The sequence below is a fragment of the Thunnus maccoyii genome, chromosome 10, assembly GCF_910596095.1.
Source record: "Thunnus maccoyii chromosome 10, fThuMac1.1, whole genome shotgun sequence".
Lineage (NCBI taxonomy): Eukaryota > Metazoa > Chordata > Actinopteri > Scombriformes > Scombridae > Thunnus > Thunnus maccoyii.
This window is the reverse complement of record NC_056542.1, coordinates 16116906-16140149: the sequence shown is the minus strand read 5'-3', so window position 1 is coordinate 16140149 and position 23244 is coordinate 16116906. Positions and strand designations below refer to the sequence as shown.

Genomic DNA, 23244 nt, shown 5'->3' with positions numbered 1-23244 from the left:
AGTACCGAAAGTTGCCTCTTGTTTGATCAGATCTTTGCTAATCAAGAAACTTCATTTTCAGACTGTATAATATCGGACGGCTGCTTGTTGAAATTGAACAACTGACGCGTTAACAAGTTTGGGATATTTCGTTGAATTAATGGGGACCAAAACTCAGGTATTGCATTGGCACGTATCAAAACATTTCAAACAATAGTCAGCCCTTCTGAATCTCTGAGCAACCACAGAGTAAACAACACACTCACACACACACACACACACACACACTCTACTCACAGCTATAGTAGTAGTGGTGCCCTGGCAGAAACTCAAACCCCAGCGAGAAGGGGGTGAATCTTTGGATCTTCTCAGAGAAGCGCACTGGTCCAAACGGAGCTTCGGGGGCGTTACACTCCCATCGCTTGATGGCCCCATTGGTCTCCACGCAGCCCTGGAAAGATGCCTCTCTCACCAGGTAGAGGGCCAGCGTCTCTGGCTGCCCGGGGTCCAGGGTCCCCTTGTTTGGATAATGGGGGCAGTAGATGTCCAGGTAGTCGTTCAGATTCACCTGGACGGACAGTTCTCCTGATGTTAACCTGGCAGGAAGAATGACAAATGGCATTAATATTTCACCCGGCGATTATACCGACTAACACATGACTGAAGGGGAGAGAGAGGCTGTAATTAAGCACTGACAGACAGAGAAAGAGAGGGAGAAGACAGATGACAGGTATTCCATAATTCCTCTGTGCCTGGAGGAGTGTGGATAGCTCCAACAGATGGATAGTTCATCAATATTACACATAATGATTACACAGGGCGATAAGGCAAAGTTTAAAGGAATGCTTGGGGATTTGAAAGAACACAATGAAACAGCTCCATTTGAGCCAAGGGAGTGATCAGACCAGCAAGGGAGAGGTGTTGGGAGACAGAGAGAAAAACAATTCCTCCAATGCTAATTAAGACCACTGAGAGGACTACAGTGTAAAATAAACTTGACTCGCTCTGTTTTCCCCTCTTCCACTGCACAGTACAGATGCACACAAACTTATGCAGACGTGCATGTGCATGCACAACCACGTCTTCAGTCAAGGTTGACTGGCTTTAGGCATAACAACAACTCTGGGCAAGACAGCATCATTAGAACAGAGGAGCTGCATAATATACACTGCTTTAAACTGCGGATTCAAGCTTCATGTCAGCTACAGTATAAAGAGCTACCCATGTACAAACTAATATGGACTGAGAAAGAGATGAGCTAGATTGAAATCAGTGGATGCAGGACACAGTGAGAGAGAGAGGTACATGAAGGAATCATAAGGCTTTGTATGAAGCATAACAGCATGAAAAGACAAAGCAGCAGACAAGAAATGAGGAGAGAAATGTGTGACAAATGGAGAGAGGGAATGTGAGCGTTGGGAGTGACATGAGATTGGGTCAAGAGAAAGACTGATGAAAAGAGTTGTTGAGACAGGTTGGCGGAGAGAGGTGGAACAAAGAAAATGAATAAGGAAAGTTGGATGAACAGGTGAAAAAAAAAAGTGGAGTAAAGAGAAAAAGAAAGTTAAGTGTTTTAATTAGCAACCCCAGAGAGTCTGGGTGCAGACACGCAGAGAGGAGAACAACGGAGTGGAGGGAGAGAAGAGACGGACTTTAATTGGTCTCCTCTTCGCATGGAGCGCGGGAGAAAAGAATGAGGGGCAGAATGTGGCTTGGGCAGAAGGTTCAGGTCTGTCAGTGGGAGTCTTTATAGAGGGGTGACAGAGCGAAGGAGAGAGGAAAGGGGGTGCTGGGAGTCAGTGAAGGGGAACATAGGAGGGGGGAAAAAAAGAGCATGGAATGAGGTTGGGGGGGGGGACAGCACAGTAGTCTCAAGTTAAGGAGTCGAAGAGGCCAAAAAGAATATATGAGAGGAAGAACAAGTGCAGGGAGAGGTAGGAGGAGGAGACAGAGCTGATGAAAACCAAAATTAAACAGATAGACATGACAAGAAGCAGGAGACTGAGATGGTCCAGCAAATCTGCAGAGGGTATCAAAGATGGATGGAGCAATGAGAGGAGAAATGACAAGAAACCGTCGGAGAGAAGGGGGCCGTATGGCATGGCTAAAAAAAAAAAAAAAACTGAAATAGAACTCCACGTTTTCTGTTCACTTTGAACCTGAATGTGGGCGTGGTGGTGTGTATTTCCGACAGAGATAACGGAGCAGAAGAGTGTGTGAGCCGTGGGGATGCAGGTGAGACCTTGGAGGCAGGTCTCACCAAAGCTGCTTCCCGCTCAATAGCTGCCGCGCAGAATTGGCGATCTATCAATGGGACAGGACACCATCGATCAGGATCCCGCGCTCAGGACACACACACTCCCCTGATCAATATCCCTTCTGTGAATGTGTGTGTGTGTGTGTGTGTGTGTGTGTGGGGCCACGTCCAATAGCTCTATTACCTGTGTGTGCTAATTACAGCTGAACAGAGGCACTTGACAGATATATATAGATATAGAAATAGATCCATTTCACCATTTGGTGTGTTTAAGCATGCCCTGTCTTCTCACTTTGAGATGGACTGCTCTTGTTATCAATGAAGCTGTCACTGTTTATACCTGATGGTATTTGGTGATCCACTCACACTCTATTGTTTATCTATTGTTGGCCATTTTGGCCATCTTGTGGTTGTAATGTTTTCAATGTTTTCATTAATTAATGTATGTGGTTTGTCTGTTTTTTTTTGTTTGTCTGTTGTCTGTCTGTATATTGCTGTATTGATAACTGTATGTCTATTTTTTTATTTATTTTGTCACTCCCCTGTTGTTATGTAGTGATTGTGATATATGTTGGGACCCCCTCAAAAATGAGATGGTACATCTCAAGGGGTTTATCATAATCCTACATTTTTTTGAAACTTGATTGTCTGGTTAAGAGAACACAAAAGCACATAAGCTTGTGTAAGCACACACACACACACACACACAGCAGCCAGTTTACTCTTCATACTACCTGTGGTGCTTTCTGAGGCTTCTCTGAGGCAGGGAAATGTTGATTTAGGTGCACCAGCTGTGAAAGTAGTGTGTGTGTGGGTGTGTGCATGGATGTGTATGTAATAATAGACGTGTGCTGTGTCAACATGCTGCACCCCCTGCTATACATGTCATTCACCTCAAGCTTCTCCTGCGCTGCTCAGGTCCTGTGCCCCCCATCCACTCACACAACCCCCCAATCTGCATTCCTCCACACCCCCTTCTTCTTCCTCCCTCGTCTCCCCCCACTTTGGATGACATTCACTCATCCACCCATACATCGCTTCAGAGGCTGCATCTCCCCGTGCTCTCCCTCCTATTTCTGACTCCTTTCTATCCTACAGTATATTACTCCCCCCCCACCCTTTTTCCTCCCACAAGCCTCCAACATTGGCCTGCGCCATATGCATGCCAGCAATTACAGAGACGGTGTGCTCTACTGATGTCAAACTGTCAGCCATCTTTCTCTCCCCTTCCCTTCTTTCCTCCTTTTCCCTTTCTCCGGCCCTAGTAGGTTTGGGTACGCCCTAATTACACTCAGCATCCTCACATGGGGCATCATGGGAGCACTGAGGAGCTGTGGGTGTCAAAAGAACACAGCGCCGGAGCAGCCTATCAGTGAGAGAATCCTCTGGAAGCGGAGGAGAGGATTGGTTTGGTCCAGTGCTGGAGCACGGAGGGGGGAGAGGGGAGGGGGGGTGTCAACGAAACAGAACACACTCATTTTTGCATTGCATTTACACACATGTGGCCGTGAATACACTCACAAACACATGTTCACACACACACACGCCAGACACACACACATAGACATGAAAGTACTTCAGGAGAATAAAACATGCTCCATCCCTCATGCCAGAGGGTAATCAGTGACACCCTTCTGAGGGGCTGGTGCAAGCTCTTGGTTGATAAAGAAAAATCTCACCAAGGAGCCAAATCAAAAATAACACGCTGGGCTCTTCAATGGAAAACTTAAAAAGGCCAACATTTATCCCTTTTTCATAATTATAGGAAATAAGATTCAAAACCAAAAATTGAACATAACTGATATCCTCCCAATGTGTGTCCCTGTAAATGTGCATGCAGAGAGATGAATATGCACGTGTGTGTGTATGTGTATGTGTGCGTGTATGTGCGCCATTATAATGAAATGCAGGGGGTTGACTGTGGCAGAGACCTTTGATCCTTTAATATGAGAGAATAATTAAAGGAGCAACAATCCCACAACACAGCTTCAGGAATACAGAACAGATACTCGATCACGCACAGCAGCTGCATACTACGCATACTGAATACACCGGGGCGCTTAATGCAAGTGCTGCACATAAACTTGGGGGTTAAAAATATTCTACTACAATGGAAAATGTTAATAACATGCTTACACTGTACTATGCATCTTAATTGAATTCAGAAAATGTATACTGGGGGTACGGTAGTTTTAATAAACACCTTCATGCTTGTGAAGATACGCTAACCAGTGCACAGTAAAAGTCTGTTGGTTCCCCGCGGTGACGGCAGGAGGCCGAAAGGCTTGGTGGAGCCTCAGTTCTTCCGTGGTCGATCACAGCAGGGTGACTGCTAACTCTGGTCACTATGCTGACTGAGCATAGCACGCTGAGGTCACTCTACCTTGGCCGGGCATAGCATGGCACAGCTTCAGCTTCTATGGTGAATTCTGTTGTAACACTACTGGTGCTGTGGGAGGATCTTTGAAGGACTCCGGGAAAGTGACTCTGCGAAATGGCATTGTTTATTTCAGGTTTTTTAGCATACCAGATGGGTGGGGTTAACCTCATGATGACAGATGAGTGGATGCCAGCTGAGTCATTCATCTCAGTGAATAAAACAGGATCAAGTGTGACATACATTTCTTTGGTGAACGTAGCAATTAGGTTGCGTTTTCGAATTACTGTGATCAATGGATTCACTTGTAAAGGCAAATTCAAACCAGTGTAAACTTTGGCACACAAATTTGTGCTGCTGACCAATCGCAAATCATCTTGACAGTGCTGACCTATGAGGGAAGGGAGAACCAGGGAGTTCAAAATAGAGGAAGCTAACATACAGTATGTATTAGCTATGTTGCACCATCCAAATTTAGACAACATCTGCTCTGCCAGACTACAAACCTCTCCACTAAAGAGAGGCAGTATGGTTTGCAGTCAGTCAAGAGGCAGGAATCAATGGTACAAATTCTCTCTTGAGTAAACATCACAAAGCTTCCAGCACCACCTATTTTACAAGGACGTGTAAATGAAACAGTGTTACTGTGCACTAACAAACAAAGAATTATCTGCCTGAACACAGGTTGTACTGTAGGGGGATTGTGGACCACTTACAGGGAAAATTAGAAGAGACACAAAAACTGTGATGTTGCACAGGTGAATAAAGCTACACCTGGGCAGCCTTTCTTGGGAAAGACAACGGTGTACGGTGGGGAAAAGCTGATGGAAAATATGAGAGAGGTTTATGACAAAAAGACCCTGAAGACAGCACAGGAGGAAAAAGGGAAAAGGGCAGAGAACAAAAGAGAGAGAACATTCCCTCCTTTAGGTCTCCAAAGCTTCATTGACCTCGTGCTCCACAGGCTATCCTATCATCAGAGGAAAAAGGAAAGAAGAAGAAACACACCACTGTACCTCTACACTCATGAGACAAAGAACGGAGGAACGGAAGAAACTTCATCTACTCGATACTGCACCAAGATTTTGCATGGCCCTAACCTTTTTCTTCGCCATTTTTCACCACCTCCTCTCTGGAGGAGAGTGTGAATATAAAACAGAACAGAATCAGGACAACCCCCCCCCTCCGCCACCTCCTCTCTATTAGCTGTGTGCCCCCTCCTCACCCACACAAAGCCGTGCTGTGTCCAGAGCCCAAACACCAGTGTTGTGTCTAACCTGGTGCTTACTCCCCTCAGCGCGCACAAATAAGAACGTCACCCCCCACCTCTGACCATCTGGGGCCCCCCACCACCCTGCCTGCCCAGCTGGCCGAAAAATCCCTTACCACCCCTCCTCTCCCCTCCCTCCCACCTCACAACCTAAGGACTCTCCAGACACTGCTTCCTCAGATTCTCGGTGTTGTCAAACTGTGGCCCAAGACGGTGCTCAGCTCCTCCTTACAGAGAGGAAAGAGGGACTTAAGGGGAACAAGCTGTTGCGCTTATCTTCTCCTTCCTGTTTGGTATGCCTATGCATGAGTGTGTGTGTGTGTGTGTGTGTGTGTTTCCGTCAAGGTCAGCAGGAAGTGTATCTCTCCTCTACACTAGAACTTTTACCTTTCGTCTATGACTCCTAATTTCCTAATGTGGATGGTATGTGAACTTTCTTCCTATTTTGACCCCTTTTTCCTTCTCTTACCATTTAAGTCTTTGGTTTTCTTTACATGCAAGTTCTGAGAAACCACGTTTGAATGAATATTTATCAGGATCTGGATGGCCTCATAAGGGTAGAGGGATACAGTTGCACACACACATTGCAATATATCATATATCAGCATGAATTCGGTGCACAAAGTCTGGCGAATACGACTGTTAGTGTGTCTGTATAACCTAGATGAAGTGATTGGTTGCACCTTTTTTGCCCTGGAGGCTCTTTTAAATGACCAAAAGGCTCAAGGGATTCAGACTGCTCCACTCCTTACTCAAACTGTGCAGATCAGCAGGCTGCCTCTTGGACCCACATACCCTATCAATACAGAACACAGATATACACACAAACACATATACACACCTGCTGCTTCAGGCCCTAAAAGGATTCTGAGCTTCAGGTAAAGACAGACCCTATTTTCTGCCTGTTATGGCATTGGTCCGCCTCTCTCTGTGTGTGTATGTGTGTCCATTCTGTGGGACTCAGCAGCACAACAGGATGTATAGCTATGTCTGTCGGAGCTGAGGAAAATTCCATGATTCGGGCCCACAGGACCAATCAGTATCTATTGGGACAATTTTGATACGGCTGCAGGTCTGCAGAAACCATCATCTCCCTCGGTGGTAGCGCTGTGTCATGCATAGGCACCGCTCTCCATGTGTGGTCTAGTCTGATCCCAGAATAAGCTTTCCAGTGACTTTTCTCTGGGAGGTATGAAATTACTGGCTACAATATAAATGGACAAGAGTGCAGTCTTGCAGTCTATGGCTTGTTTTTATTTTCACTGCGTGCCGAAATGTTGCCTCACTATGCCCACCAACGCCGCAGCAGCTAAAAGTGTTGCCCTACTTGACTCTCTCACCTGCTCTTCGTGGAGGTAGCCGTACTTGTAAAGAGGAGTGTGAGGAGAAAAAAAAAGGGCACAAGAAGAAGAAGAAGAAGAGTTCCAGCCCTTACGCCGAGAAGAGTGACGGAGGAGGTGTGTGCGGCAAAAGAAGGGTGCGTGGGCAAGAGCAGGGTGCACGTATAGCGTGGGTGTGTGAGGGGGTAAATAAGGTCAGACTTGCCGTTGCCAGGACAACCACCAATCCGGAGCTGGGATTGGTGTCAAGCCAATGCCCCACCCATCCATCCTTCACTCCATCCATCTTTTTTTCCTGCATCCCTCTGTTGGACAGCCCAAACCTCAGAGTAATGAGTGCTCTCCATGTTTCTGCAGTCTAAATGGAGCTGCAGTGTAAATACAGGGCTGATTTGTACAGGTGCCAGGCTCGGATACATAAACCTGAATATAGCTACAGTAGCTCACCGCTCAGACAGAGAGGGAGGGGGGGAGGAAGGCAGTGACAGCTATGATGGGTGGACACAAAAAACCATGATTCAAACTATTTATGAAATCTATCAAAGTGCATTGCTACTAAGTGTCAGCTGAGCTGATCCACTGTGTCAACATCATTTGTCTCATGTTTATGTACTAACTTTGCTGTTTGGGCCCTTCAGCCTTTGCACACAGTGCCAGAGCAGACAAGTCTGGCTAAATAGAAAATGCAGACAAATTTACGTCAACTTTGAAGTAAATAACACTCTAATGTTGGTCATATTGGGTTCATGCCAATGGGGCAGGGAACTAGGGAATCTCTTTTTTATTACTGATTCTAAAGAATCATAAAGAAAAATACGCAAATAAAAAACGGAGACATCAGGCTTTATACTGTATGTGTCCATCATATACCAGTTGGTTTAGAGCTGAAACAGGCGATTATCTACAGAAAAATCAACAGCTTTGATAAGCGATTAATCATTTGAGTCGTTTTTTTAAGCAAAAATATGAAACCTTCTCTGGTTCAAATATGACGATTTGCTGCCTTTTCTATTTTGTATCATTATTAATTGAACAAGCAGTTTAAGGAACGTCACATTAGGCTCTGGGAAACTTGATGTATGAGTTTTGATAGTGTTCCCCTTGAAATCATAAAACATACTGTGATTTTTAAAATACTTTGGAGCTGTCAGTTGCTTTGAAAGCTCATACCAAAGTGCTGTTCTTTTATAGACTACAAATGCAGCTAATTGGCATTTAACCAAATACGACCCATCTTTGTAGCAGTGTTTGTAATTATGATGCATCAGAGTCAAAGTGCTTTTTCCCTAAGATGTGTACATTGAGTGTCATTTTTCACATCACATAAACTGTTTTAACAATCGTTTAAAAATTAAAATTTTACTGTTTAACTTGTGTGTTCCTGAAAAGTTATTTTATGTTCTAATAACTTAAGAGTGCTCACTCCACACTCTCATCTATGATATTAACTATACGTGTCCCAGGTCTTTCAGCGGGGCCCATCTGTGTAAGTGGGTTAAGAAGGACATACAAGCAACATCCCTTAAAACACACACACACACACACACTTACTCCAAAACACTCTTCACTATAGTGAAAAGGGCGCTCACAAAGCAAATATACTCAGCCAATAAATCAGACTTGGCTTTGAGAATCCATCATTTACTAAGTGGGTCACACTTCTGATGCTGTAGACACTCTTTCTTTCCCATTCTTGCACCTTGTGTTTGTCTCTCTCTGCGTGATGTGAAGGTCAATGCTGGATAGGTAGCATACACTATTTAACCCAGGTGTACATTCCCTCTCGCTTTGCCTGTGTGTCTGATTATTGGTAGTTGTAAGCTAAAGGGAGGGCCAGTTGGAGAGTTGGAGCTGTCCTTCAGTCAGTCAGTTCGATGCACACACACACACATGCCTACAGTTAAGACATGTCAAGGAAACCTGCCCTAATACAGCCAACAGGCCTGAATTATTTAAAGAGGGAAGGAGAGGAAAGAAGAAGATGGAGCGAAAAAGACTGGAGAGGCACAGGAGTTAAGGAGTAAATAGAGTAAGCTGGCCCTTTTCAGTCCCTGTGACTCCCGGTGAACTTATTTAAAAACTTCTATACTTGATTTCACTCCCATCTGCTTTCTTTCACCCCATCTTCACCAGGTCTCATTTCCTTCCCCTGTCAGCATGCCTACACCTTCTCGTCCTCTCCTCCCTTCATTGCTTCTTGCACCACCATTTCACCCACTTCGCCCTCCACTCCCCTCCTTCCCTCCCTCCCGCTCCGTCTTTCTCTCTGTTTATCTAAGCACTTTCACGGTCACTGCTTTGGAATCCCAGGAGTCTAAACTGCCCCTTCCCTCTCCCCTCCCTCGCAGCCGATCCATGCTTCTCTCTCTCTCTCCATCTTTCTCCGTCACAACGGTTAAGATTCATATCGGTCTGTGCATCGGGGGTATGGACGGTCCCCCTTATTCCCCCTCAAGGCAGCCAGCTTTGTCCTGTTCTAGTCACGCACAGCCGCCCACCCGCCCCGCCCTCACACACATGAACCCATACACCAGAGGTAACACACTCACATTGATGTTTTAACACCAATCAGCTCAACAGAGTTAAGAAATAAAATCATTGATTCTTTTTTAACAAAATCCACACACAAACTTTGGCTCCAAGGCTTCTGAATCTGTGTCATTTACAAACTCAGTACAGTATATTCAGCTGCAGTGCATGAGCTTATCCATTTGTTTTTTATCCATTTTTTTTTTTGCTGTCTGTTTTTGGGTTGATATAACTGGATGGCATTCTCTGCCTTAAGGCCGGATGCCCCTGAATTTATTAGAAAGGCCAGTTGAGTTCCACAACACTGATGAAGGGTTTAGACACAATAAGAGGGAAGGAGAGGGGGTTGGATTTCAGAGCAGAGAGGAAGGAAGTGGCGAGGGTCAAGAGGAGAGGTGCCGACGCCAGTCTCACGTAGCGTTAACAACAACCTGACACTGGGCTGGGATTATCTGATTAATTTGGGATTAAAGATGACTGGCTGCTTCTTTAAGTAATGAACCACAATGACCCATAATTACAAGATTAACACGCAGGAGGTACAGTATGTGTGTTTTTTTTCTTGACAGTAACACAAAGTCCACTGTAAATCAGCTGCAAAGTGAGTAAAGCCTAGGTATTTAGTATCTACGTTTGATGAACAACTACACTGCTCACAACAATTTTCTGCTCTTAAAGGAAACCCAGGGAACCTCCAAAAATGTAAAAAAAAAAAAAATGTAGTGAGTAAGGGATTTTGTGACTTTCATGACTAGGCGTTTGTCATTGGGTGTATTTTAGGAGAACACACAGATTAATTCCACAATCATAAACACGGAGCGTCTGCTCCAGTGTTTTGAGAGGCGCGCTGCGTACAAGAACTCCATTTCCAGCTGAATAGGAGAGCAATGAGATTCATGAGTTCTCCTGCTATAAGGCCATAGCTATGGAGATTTGGGACAAGGCTATTTCCCCTCTTCCATTCAGCACAAAATGCCACCACTACTCGGGATGCTCTCAGACTGTGAATTACAACCATCTGATCATTTCTGATTAATATAACAAAACATACTTTTGGACAGTGACAGAGAGCAATTCATTTAAAAATGTCAGTTTACATAAAAATTGTAAGGAATAAACATAAAAACCTGAGGGATATTTAAATTAACAGACAAAGAAGCAATTTAATCAATGTGGGCAAATGGAAAGATTGTTCAGTATGTACAGTATTTAATTCCCTACTCTGCATACTAATGTGTCAGCAGTCTGTCAGTGTAGTAGATGGTACAAGCTATCATACCATTCTACAAAAGCTATAACATATGCACCATACTGTGATAAAAAAGTGGATACATATAGTAAAAGGTGAACTGATCGCAGCCGTTTAGCTGCACAACGGCAGGTTGATCAAAGAACTAATTCTGGGGGAGAAAAAAAGTCTACATTCCTTGAACTCATAAATAAAAGATTTGATTGAAACAAAATGTTGAGAAAAGAGGAGGATGGGCAGAAAAAAAAAGAACAAGGAAGCAGAGAGAAAAATAGCAACCAGAGTACCAGGAGACAGGGATCAAGCTGCGCATTACTGCACACCCGAAAATGTGGTACTGGTTATTGCTACAAAAATAACACATCCAAATGTGCTCTCTCTTTCTCTCTCTCTCCCTCTCTCTCTCTCACACACACAAACACACACTCACTCGCACATACCAAAACCATTTCTCATCATCTTACTGTAAGCCTTGAACAATCTGAGCACAGGCATGTTTGAATAAGCACATGATACCACATTCCACTCATTCTGTCCTTTTTTACTTACGCAAAAAGGGTCCACTGTAATTTTACAACATGCATAACCATACGCAGTACAAGTTTGCTTACTCAACACACACACACACACACACACACACACACACACACACACACACACACAGAGAGTAGTGAGAGTAGTGTCAACTCTAAATGGGGTGTGATTCCTACCCTGGCTGTCCCCAGAGTCTGAACAGGTGTGTATGCAGGCAGAGCGATGGTACCATTGGTAGTGTGTGTGTGTATCACTGTGCCACACCTGTATATGTGCATACATCATTGAGTGTGTATGTGTGAGCCCCAATGTGTGTGTGTGTGTGTGTGTGTGTGTGTTGGTATGGAGGAAGCGGCAGGCAGAGGGGGGTTCGCTCCTCACGCCTGCTTGTGACAGTGATAGTAATACCTGCTGACATCCTTTCTTCCCTCTCTCTTTCTCTCCCTCTCACCTCATCCCTCCATCCCTGGGGGCCTTCCCGAGCTGTTTTGGGAGTAGAAATCTGTTGACTCTTTCCCTACCATCCTCTCCTTAACGCATTCTCCATCCCTCGCTCCCTCCACTGCAGGTCTAATGTTTTCACCATCTCCGGGGGCCGACGAGAAAAAGAAACAGAGGGGGAGTGTGTATATTCATATATGTGTGTATGTGGTATGTGTGTGTGCCAGCGCAAAAAAAAAGTAACAGAGAAGAGGAATGTGTGTGTTTCACATCACTTGGGGCTGGAAAGTAGGCTGTGCTTCCATACTTCTGGGAGTCAATGCCAAAATAATATTAGTTTTTCTTCTGCCACGGAGAAAGTCTCCAAAAATCATTTGACAGATTCAAAATCTCTACATAGTGCAACATTTGTCGTGTGATCCATCTCCTCTGGAAATCACAAAGCACAGCATGAAAGGTATTTTTTTAAAGAGATGGGAACATAGCTGCCAAAAGTGTTACTTGAAGCTTTTTTGCACAAACTATGAAAAGTAATTCTGATAAGCGGAATCATTTATAAAAAGGTATAATACACTAAAGTATACACCCCCCTAAACACACACACGTTCACATGCCTTCAAATATTTTTTTATTTAAGTGTCTCTTTGACTGTGTATAGATAAAATATAGAGCAGCTGTGCTTTCTAGCAGGTTTAGTCCATCAAGTTTGCTCTGGTGTAAAGACGGCCGCTCCCATCTTTCCTCTCACCATCTCACTCCTGACACACTGTGCGGCAGCAGCTTGTGCATGACATGGCAACCTGTGTGCTAGTTCACAAGACAGATGGGATTAGAAGACATAATTAGTAAATAATAATCAACGAATTAAAGTGGCAGGTAAAATAGCTTAATGAAGCAAAATGGGAGAATTTGTATATTTCCTATATATTCTCCTTTCTCTGCTTTTTACTATTTAAGGATTTTTCCATTTCCTCCGTCCTCCTCAGTGCGTGCAGACCTATAATAGAATTCATATGATTTCATTAAAAGCAAAGAGTACTTTGTATCGTTCATTATGCCTCTCCATGGCAGAATGCCAGACCACGTTATTACTATGGAAGTATGTCATGCACATTTACTACTGTATATTTTGTAAAAAAAAAAAAAAATCTTTAAACTAGAAATACCGCCTCACAGTTGAATGCCTCTGCCAACCAGTCAAGTTGCAGTTTACATCCATGTCTGTCCAGACTTTGTAGTGAAGACTTTGAAGGAATCTAATAAAAGGTATTAAGTGTCTTTTTTGGCAAAATGGAAGTTATCACTATATTGAAATGTATGATTCTAGTGAATAATTCCCAGTGAGAAACATGCTGTCATCATTTAGAGACTGTGAAACTTTGTCATAAATAGTGTTTGAATTCTTGAGTTATGTCCAAGAACGTATTTTGTGAGGCCCTAGTGACTTTGACCTTTGACCACCAAATTCTGATCAGTTTATCCTTGTGTCCAAGTGGACATTTGTGCCAAATTTGAAGAAATTCCCTCAGGGTGTTCCTGTGATATCACGTTCATGAGAATTGGATGGACAGATGGACGAATGGAAAGAAAATCCAAAAACATAATCTCTCTGGCCACACCTGTCACCAACACGAAGGCATAAAAATGGCACTTTAAGTAACAGGTTTCTTGGGTTGTTGCTTAAACCCAATGATATACTGCATCATTTAAGGCTAACAGATATGAATATCAAATAAAATCTAAGATTTTAGAAACAGCCACCCCCCATGGACTTTTACTTCAGCACCATGTCCTTAAACTATTGATCAGACTGGCTATTAACTCCTGCACACAATATGCACTACCAGATTTTCAAATCTGAATTTTAAAAGATTCATGATAACAACTTACAGGCTTTGCTTACAAATGTAAAAAATGGATGTTAAAATCAATTAAGGCCCCAACCCAGCAGCCTTCCACGCTGCTGACAACAGCAGGACTCATGTGGTGAACAAAACAAAAGTAAATCATCACAAACTCAGATTTGTGTCAATATTCTTCATATAAACCACAAGTACAACTGTATGAAGAAAAAAAAAGTTTTGGCTTCATTAGGTTTGTTGAGTAAAATAGACATTCATATCTAAAAGCATGAACTGCATCCAAGTTCTCAGAAATGAAGGAGAATTGCAGACTATAGTGCTGGTAAACATTATCTATGTCAACACACGAGCATTTAAAAATTAACTTTTGGAGTGACTGTCCTTAAAAACCTTTTGAAGAGTCAAGGTATGATGGCAAACATGTCTTCAGTGTCCTCCTGGCAGAGAGGACCTTGTATGGTACAATAATCCAGGTTCCCGCTACAGCCTTTTGCTCTGCCTGGGTCAATACTAATTCAATTTCTGTCTCAGGGAATTCCCAGGTTGCCTCTTGGCAGGATTTCTGAGCTGAGTGGAAGAACATTGTGTGAGGTTATATGTACGTGAGAGAGAGAGAGTGTGTGCCTGTCGCCTTCTGTGTGCACACGTGCGTGTGTGTGTGTGAAATTCTTAAATGCACGTATTGGCAGAAGCAGGTTGCATTATTTTGGTCAAGCTTAAGCTGACAGCGTTTCCCACATTTTTGCTTTACATATTCTCACGCCACAATTTAATTGCTATTTTGTATGTCTAAGAAATACACGGTTGGCCTGACACCTACAACAATGCCAGCTCATTGTGTGCCGTGAATGAATGGATGCACTCCCGCTCAGTGCTCACCAACAGCCCTTAACCACCAGAACCACCCTCTCCACACACATACGGCTCAGCAGCCATTTTGTGCCAAAGCTAGCCTGCGCTTGTGCCAACCCGAGAGGCAGACAACACTGAGCCTCATTTCATTCCACAGCTGTTACACCCCACTTGGAGACATTCATACAATACAACTTATTACAGCTTAATGCAGCCTAATGTTGATGTATGTGTGTACACGGAGACACAGGGCAGCGTGAGGAGAGAAATTGGGGGGAAGAGATGGGTCCATATGCAGTCTGGCGATAATGCGAGAAGCCGGCGATAATATCTGGGTGTTAAATTGGTATCGATTGACTAAATATCCTGACCAGGAGGAGAGAGCAGCCATCCTTTCATGCTTGTACACCATGTCTGCTCTGACGGCTGCAAGCTGCACTGTGACTATCTGATCCATTTTAATACAGACATCCTCACCGCTAGGCCTCTGCCCAAACCTCATTTTCAACACAGTGTGCTTGAGTCGTCCTCTGTATGTGTATATCTCGGCTTTTACTTCAATTGCGGCAAAGGTTATTTTTGTTGTGCATCATGGTAATGTTGGTTTCATAACACTAAACATTTAAATGGAGGATTACTGATTTCACACAGATACACACATAAAAAGCGCTGAAAGCAGTGTCTGTAGTTACTTTTACCTATTTCTGTAAAGATTCACTTGGGATAGTTCACAAAATAAAGCCATGTGACATTTTACAGCAAAAGACGTGGTTGCGCGACACCATATCTGTGGGCCCCACCTTCAAAAACTAAGCATCCAAAGGCAACAACACACCTATTCCCTTGATCACTTTAGTCACACCTAAAATCACCGAACAAGTGGAAACAAAACAATGACCTATTTAGACGAGAGGCCGGCACAGTGGTCGGTAAATGTTCCCACAGCCACACACCGCTGGCCAGGATTGAGGATTTTTCCAGCCAAAGCTACTTTCACTACTTGCTGTGAGCGGAAGTCTGAAAACTTGTAAAAAAACATGAATAATATGCGAGATTACAAATGAATCAAAACCTTGAGTGTTTAAACGAGGCAGGGTATCCTGGTGCATTTCTGGGTTTTGTTTTTCCAGAACTGAAATTTATCACACTCCATCTCTTCTCAAGGAAACAAAGACTTCCCCTTTTACGCAAAACAACAAGTCGGTTCCAAAAGCACACACACACACACACACACACACACGCACCCGCACACACACCTCTGACAGAGCTATTGTTCCAGTGAAATGAACTTCAACCGACAACAATGGCACCGAATGTCAATTCACAGGCGTAGAAATCACTAAAATCACTGCTTCGTATTGTTTTTCCGACAGAGACAGAGAAGCTGAAGAGTACACAAAGTTAACTCATCCACAGTTTACCTCCAGATAATACACTCAATGCCACAAACAAACAGACAAAGCACATTTACAAAGACAGATAAGGTACACAATCGCACTCACAAACACATCTCTCTAGATCTACACAAGACCACAGCACATCAGCAAAGTGAGACAATAGGCATTGACACAGAGAGACATGGTAAGGGAGACGGACATTGATACAGCTAGATGACAGATGAACAGAGAGAGAGAGAGAGGGGGGAAGAGAGAGAGAGAGAGAGATTGCTTTGTTAGCAGGGCAGGGAATAAAGTGGTAATTACCTCACTGTGGGTTTGTTGATTATAGTTCAGCCAGGTTCTCCATGTTAATCATTTACCAGGGGAAGACAGAGATTAGTACATAGACAGACACAGAGAGAGGAGATAGCAGGCAGTGCGAGAAATGTATTAATTTGCATGCATGCACACGACAGAGGAGGAATAGACACAGGCAGACCGGCGGGTGTAGAAATAATAATAAAACAATTTTTTTTTTTTTTTTTTAAGAAATCAGTCTGGAAGTGCAATCATCTCCCCTGACAAGACACAATTACAAACACTGTCTGCTTTCACTTTACTGTACACTGTGCCCACAGATGTTTATGTATGTGTATGTGTGTGTGTGTGTGTGTGAAGGTGCAGTATGCAGAATGTGATTTACTTTGGAATTCAAACGAGATCATTCATGAGTGCACACAGAGGGAAATGATGCATAAACAGAGCAGAGATTACACGGAAGACTTATGAGGGGCTGCTTTCAATAAAGATACAGAAAACCAATACAAATATTCATCTCCTCACGCACCGTTTAAACATGCCTCACTGGCTTGGAGCTCGCCTTCAGCCTTTGACAGAGGAGGAGAGAGAGAGAGAGAGAGAGAGAGAGAGAGAGAGAAAGAAAGAAAGAGTCTGGACTGGTCTGGTGTTGTTTTAAATGTTTTATGTTCCGGGTCCAAACTTGCTGAGCAAGTTCACTAATGACTGCTGTTGAGAAAGTAGGAGCGAAAGAAGATATAGGCAAGAGAAGTTGGTTCTAATACTCCTATTGTGCAGTAAAACACTGTTATCTCAGATTAAAACCCTGCAGATCTGTCGCTGTGAAGAAGAAAGACAGAAAATTGGGAGAAGAGGAGGCAAGGTATCCAGAGAAACTGTTGCAACAAGTTTGCCTCTTGCCATGGCAGATAAGAGGGAAAACAACAGCAGAGGTGTGAGCCAAGAACAAGGGTAAGTCAGAGGACAAGGAAATGGGAGTAGCTGATTTAAGCTGCGGGTATAGATGACATTTATTCTTGTTACAGATGTATAAGCAGCCCGTATACAGATGGTAAAAGTCTCTTTCATGCCATCTCGTGCAAAAAAGTCAGTAATTCAACCCTTTCAGCGCTCTAAGTAAACTTCCAGACAGACCCTGAGTGAATTTATGAGGATGGATGAAGAGGAAGAAGCTGTTGTATCAGCAAAGCGGCTGGTCAACTTGTTTGGTTCAACAGGTTTTAAAGCACACCACGGCACACAAGAGGGGACCAAATATACCAATAAACTAGTCTGAGCTCGCTCTTGGCTTACTACTCAGGGGAGAGCTGAGGTATACTGTCAGCACCGGGAGCACACACACACGCACACTCAGGCTTAGAGCATTACGGTTATAATATTTTACTAACCTTTAACTGCTCCGGGAAGTAAAAAAATAATTCCTCCTCTGATAAGGAGTGTCGCTTTGAGAGAAACACGGTTATAAAATCTAGAATGATCGTAAACTCTGCCCATAAAATCATAAAAGGGGGCAATAGAGCTACTTGAACTCCACAATCAAAGAGGCCTGGGTATCTGATCCCGCCATGTTCCAACGCTGACCCTGCAATCAGCCATCACTTCCATTACATGGCTCCATTTTTCAATCTGGAAGGTGCTAAATGTGTGCCAGTTTAAGTGTTTCGCTGAGTCTTTGTTATGGACATATTAGCCGGCAAAGAACTGGGCAACAAGGCCCCTTCAGTCTCTACTTCATTGCCCCTGCTTCATTAAAACTATAAATCTAGATGTCGAAGGAAAGGTGATGACCAGAGACTTCTGTCTTCTGTCATCCGTATTGAGAGTAGTCTGTTTGCTCATAGCTACAGTTATGTTATGTATGTAACGGCAGCAAAAGCTCCCCTTTGTTTTTTTTCCAGAGTTAGAAATGGGGAGAATAATGAGGGCATAAAACATGATAAATAAAATGGTCCACACAAGTCTTTGGCTTATACTGTAGCTGATAACTTACTATTTAGATTCCAAAAAACTTTATTTATACCTGCACTGCACTGTCTAACACATGCATTTGGTCTGATGTTAATATTGAACATTTTGATGACAACAGCTTTAAGAAATTAGTCATGCCAGAGTGTGTTAGTGTGTTCAATTGTTTAGAATAAGAGCTAAATTTGAAACTGCTACAACTTTGTGGACACTGGACAAATAAACAAAAAGCCAAAAGTGGTTATTTTGTGACATGCAGTGAGCACTGAGTGCAGTCGTGGAGCCTGCGGTGCAGCTTCATGCCAACAAAAGCATCCCTCTTATGTCCCTCGGCTCCTTTTCCCCTCGCCAGGCTACATTTACAGGCGTCAGGACAACTTGGCTGGCTGGCTGGCAGCTAATAGAAAATATGGTATGGGAAAATGACTGAAGCTCAACTAATCACACTGCCAATATCCATCACCGGGCAGGAGGGAGTCGTGAGAGATAAAGGGGGTGAAGGAGAGAAGAGGGGGAGCGCAGATGAAAAAATGAAAAGAAGAGCGGAATGTAACAAAGGAGGTAATGAAGAGTGAGGACAGGAGAGGAGAGGAGAGGAGAGGAGAGGAGAGGAAAGGAGAGGAAAGGAAAAAGGAGAGAAGGAATTAAAGTGAGTCCCAGCAGTAAACCCAGGGGATTCTGGACCGGGTGCAGCATCACGGCCGCGCTGATAGCTTTGTGATTGGGTGGTGTTGCTGATGAGAGTGATTCTCTGCCACAGTGGGTTACCCTCCGCCGTGATGCTGATGGCATTGTGATTGTGTGGTGTTGCAGCCGACTGTGTGGCCCTGCCAAAGGCTGTGACCATTCATCCCTGAATCTCTGGGGGAGCAAGAAGGTGCTAAATCCTCACAGTGTTCCTGCGCACCATATTTCTGTTGGATCCCAATTACAGGACTGGGTTTTACCCGCCTGGACACACTGGATACAACCTTGGGTGACTCCAGTGCAGAATGAGTCCTGGAGACCAGACAAAGGAGCCCCTTGGGGAAATAATAAGTCCCCAGAGTCATATTTCTGTCACATTTTGTGCATCCACAAATGTAAAATCCCAGACAAAGCTGTGAGTGACAAAGCGGTCTCTGTGGCCAGCGGCTATTAAGTAAAAAGGTCATTCATCTGAAAGAGTGTTTGGGGAATCAGGCCTTTTGCGGGGAGCAAGAGTCTCTAAATAAGCAGGTGAGGGAATGGTGGACGTGTTATTTTGGGCAGTAGCCCTACTGGCCCTGCAGGTCTCCCACCCTTCAATTAGCCTAGACTGGAACACCTGGATCAGCAGGTGAGCCTCTCTCTGCCTTCCTAATGGCCCCAATCAACCCACTACACACAAACACACTCACACGCACACACACCTTCCCATTACCCAACTACATATTCACTTATGCACAGCAGCACTTTAGACTTTAATATACACCTGTGTCCTCAGAATGCTATCTAGGGCGCTATTCAGAACAAACACTTAAGAAGAAACCCTTACTTCTGGTATTCTATAAGTAGCATAATCACTAACTCCAAAAGGCATTTGACAGGTGAAAGCCAGGGTTAGAGTGTAGTCATTACGATAAAGATAGCTGCAGGAAAAAGGTGAGATCAGGCCACTGTCTCAAATGAACCCAGGAGTCTATTATATCTCCACGGTTCAGGCTGTGCTTATCTAAGAAAAATACCTGTCTGATAGCTTTTGGGTTAACAGCTGCAGGTTGTAGGTAATCTCTGCACCCGTCTTCTATTAAATACACAAGGACGTGATCAGCTGCATAGCAGAAATTCTTGAAACCACAGCCTGACTCATTTAATAGGAATTGTGCTGGTTGTGCAACAGCATGAAAGTGCAAGTTCAGACCAGGTACGTTTGTCCTGTGCAAATTAAAAAAGTAGAAAAGATTCAAGTTTCCTTTATATTAAGCTTTAATTTGGCCCCAGATAAGAAGGAGCGCAGAGGGGAAGAGTTTTCTCACCTGGTGTTTGTTGAATTCCAGTACACGACGTGTCTTTTGGCCACAGCAGCTGAAACTATGTTGAAGAAGAAAAGCGTGGCTTTCCAGGCAGGCAGAGCTCCCGGTGTCCACGTCAGGGAACCCATCCTGACCTCCGCAAGCGGCCCGCGCGGAGAGGCTCTACACCGGCTGGGTGTGGCGTGCGGATCAAGGTGAGGGGACCCAACAAAATAATGAGATCGGTGAATAAGTTCTCCCAGCAGCTTCACCAACTCTTGAACAAACTCAGACTTCTACGTCATCTGCTGCTGCAGTTGCCGCATGATGCATGTAGATAAATTAATTTAAAAAAAAAACAGGTTGATAGTTACAGGCTGCTGAGTTGAATTTGTGAACTTCCACAGTGAAAAGTTCTTGAGAGTTTGTCCACAATCCGCATAATGCTTTTAGAATGAAATCCCTTCACTGGAATGTAATTAACTAAAAAAAACAGGAAACTAAAATTAAGTTAAAAGGTCAGGATTTCGAGTACATTAAGAGGTCAGAATTGAATTGAAACTGCCAGCTGGTTTGGCAGCAACAGGCTGCACAGCGCTGCAAGGGCGGTTCCGCTGAGCTGAGGGCGGTGCCGGGAAAACTTTGAGCCAATCAGACAAGGGTGTGGTGATGTGGTGTACTGTAGAGCAAAATCCTAGTGAGGTGCGCCGACTGGTGTAGGGAGACAGTCTGTCACTGTTCCAATTTTTCAGGAAAGCCTGGGACCCTCTGTGCTGATTTTACCCACCTGAGCTGACTCATCTGGAGCTAACATTATTTATTCATGCAAAAGGGTTCAATAATCCTGCAAAGTCCTGTCAGACCCTGAGCAGCTCCTTTAAAACAGTTGTTTGCTCATAGGCACTTCAGCAGTAGCTGAGGTGCCTTTGAGCAGCTGGTTCAGAGCTGAACTAGCAAACATCCTGCTTCATTTCCTCCTGCACTTCCTTCCTTCTTCCAGCTTATACTTACTGTAGCCTATAGCTCCAAGTAGGCCAAGATTATCTGGTGAAATGATGCATTCAGTTACTCACCACACAAGGTAATCAAACAGCAGGGAGACACACCAAGATCCCCATTTATTTCAGCTACACTTGGCTGCATGAGATGTGTGTGTGTGTGTGTGTGTCTTTGTATGTGTGTGTGTGTATGTATAAATACTAATTCTTTGGTTGTTGTCAGCCACCCCAGGGGAGGGTGTAGTGACAGTAATCACTATGCCTCCATGGGCGAAAGCCACTGGTGGTCCTCTCTAATTATCAGATTCTCTAAGTGTGTGTGTGTTTGTGTGATTACTAACCCTGCTATTGTCCCAGCACTATCACTCATGTAGACAAAGCTACATTGATAGCTTTGTGTTATTTGCTGCTGCAACTGCACGTATGACTATTTCCTATCTGGAGGACCCCCTCCTACTCTTGCTTTCTCTATATTTTATCCTGCATATGTGTGTGTGTGTGTGTGTCTGTGTGTGTGTGTGCAGTGCATGGTGTACTATGTGTGCGCGTGTTGCACTAGGACTCATTAGCTCACTTCCTGGAGGTCCTGATCATTAATTTCCCATGATGCCTCAGTGCTCCTGTGTGGCTAATTTGTCCCTGGTGAGCTAGCGCTCTCCCAGTAAACGTGGAGCGCACCACAGAGGAGTAACTCACTCTGCAGGGGTCTCTCTCTCTTTCACTTTGATTGATCTGTAGGACCAGACAGTTCCTAACAAATCTTGTAAGAGTGCCAGAGGTTAATAATGTTTTGTGAAAATTCATTTTATTCTCCCTCACTTTCTTGGCAAAAGCTGTCTAACTTTCAATTTGGAATTGTCTTCTGAACATAACAGTTTAAGTATTCAGCGGCCCTGCAGATAGCTCCTCTGTTGCCGACTATAAATTGACCAGTTTCCCTTCTTGACTCAGATTGGATTGGAGAGAAAAGTGGTCTCATTTACCTCATGGGTGCACCAATTGAGATCTACAGTTATGATGCACTAAATTAAGAGCCATGTTGATTGCAAAGCTGATGGATTTTACACGTACTAATGGTCGCTCTCAGCACCAACTTCCCAGCTTCTATTTTTCTCACCAATTTCTTTCTCTTTCTCCCTCCGTTCTTCTGTAATATTTCTTTCAACTTTTTGTCTTCTCTCTGCCCCCTCTGTGTGTCTGCTATTCATCATTATCAGCACTCTTTCCAAAATCTTTTCCCTCTATCTCTATCCATCATCCGTCCTAATCTTCGCTCTCATTGATCCTCTCATTACTGGTCAAAAAGGTCCCCCTACCACCACCCCCATCTCCTGGCACAGTTTATCTCGGCAAACATTCTCTGTTATACCATAGAGTTTATCCTGTATCAGAACAAACTTGCATCCAGTGAATCACAGAATGAGCAGCCGCATTTATGTTACTGATGACTCATAAAGATGGCAACCTGAAGTCTTGGCTTATATTGACTTTCTCCAGTTTTCTGTAATGTTGAAAGCTCAAAACTATTGATGTCATTGCTCCAGGTGTAAATCAGGTTTCAGTATTATTTTCAGTAGTTTGTTTTGTGTAATCTAGTGATAATGTAATCTGCACAGATAGGTGACATATTAAAGACAAAAAAACAACATAAAGAAAAGATTCAGTGCCACTTGGTATTAGATATTACCTCATTTGGTGTTTTGATGATGACGAGGGAGTGCGCTATCTAGCATGTCGCATCAACTGGGTTGAGATCTGTTGACTGCAAAGGCAATATCTTGTGACTAACAGTTCAGTGACCCCTTATGGTCTGTATGGAAGCATCTGCATTTATTCAGTTCATCACTCATTGGTATGATTAAAAAAAAAAAATCTGCTTTTTTTTATACTTTTGTATGAACTTATTACTCATTATTTAATA

The 23244-nt window shown here is 43.7% G+C and overlaps 2 protein-coding genes across 4 annotated transcripts in view; one reads left to right on the top strand and one right to left on the bottom strand.

Annotated features, from left to right (window-relative positions):
* si:dkey-246i14.3 (ephrin A4) overlaps positions 1–20944 on the bottom strand; it is a 33283-nt gene extending 12339 nt beyond the window's left edge. The window contains exons 1-3 of the mRNA XM_042423175.1: positions 20700–20944; positions 20350–20517; positions 277–575 (exon numbers count right to left, since the gene is read on the bottom strand). Coding sequence (XP_042279109.1) covers positions 277–575; positions 20350–20517; positions 20700–20767 — 535 coding nt within the window. The 5' untranslated portion in view covers positions 20768–20944. The remainder of the gene's footprint in view (positions 1–276; positions 576–20349; positions 20518–20699) is intronic.
* The window catches only part of efna3b (ephrin-A3b), an 87587-nt gene continuing 84795 nt past the window's right edge, over positions 20453–23244 (top strand). The window contains exon 1 of one of the 3 annotated variants that reach the window (XM_042423177.1): positions 20453–20540. The gene's annotated coding sequence lies outside the window, so the exon portion shown is untranslated. The remainder of the gene's footprint in view (positions 20541–23244) is intronic. The other 2 variants (XM_042423178.1, XM_042423179.1) reach the window with 2 other exon arrangements.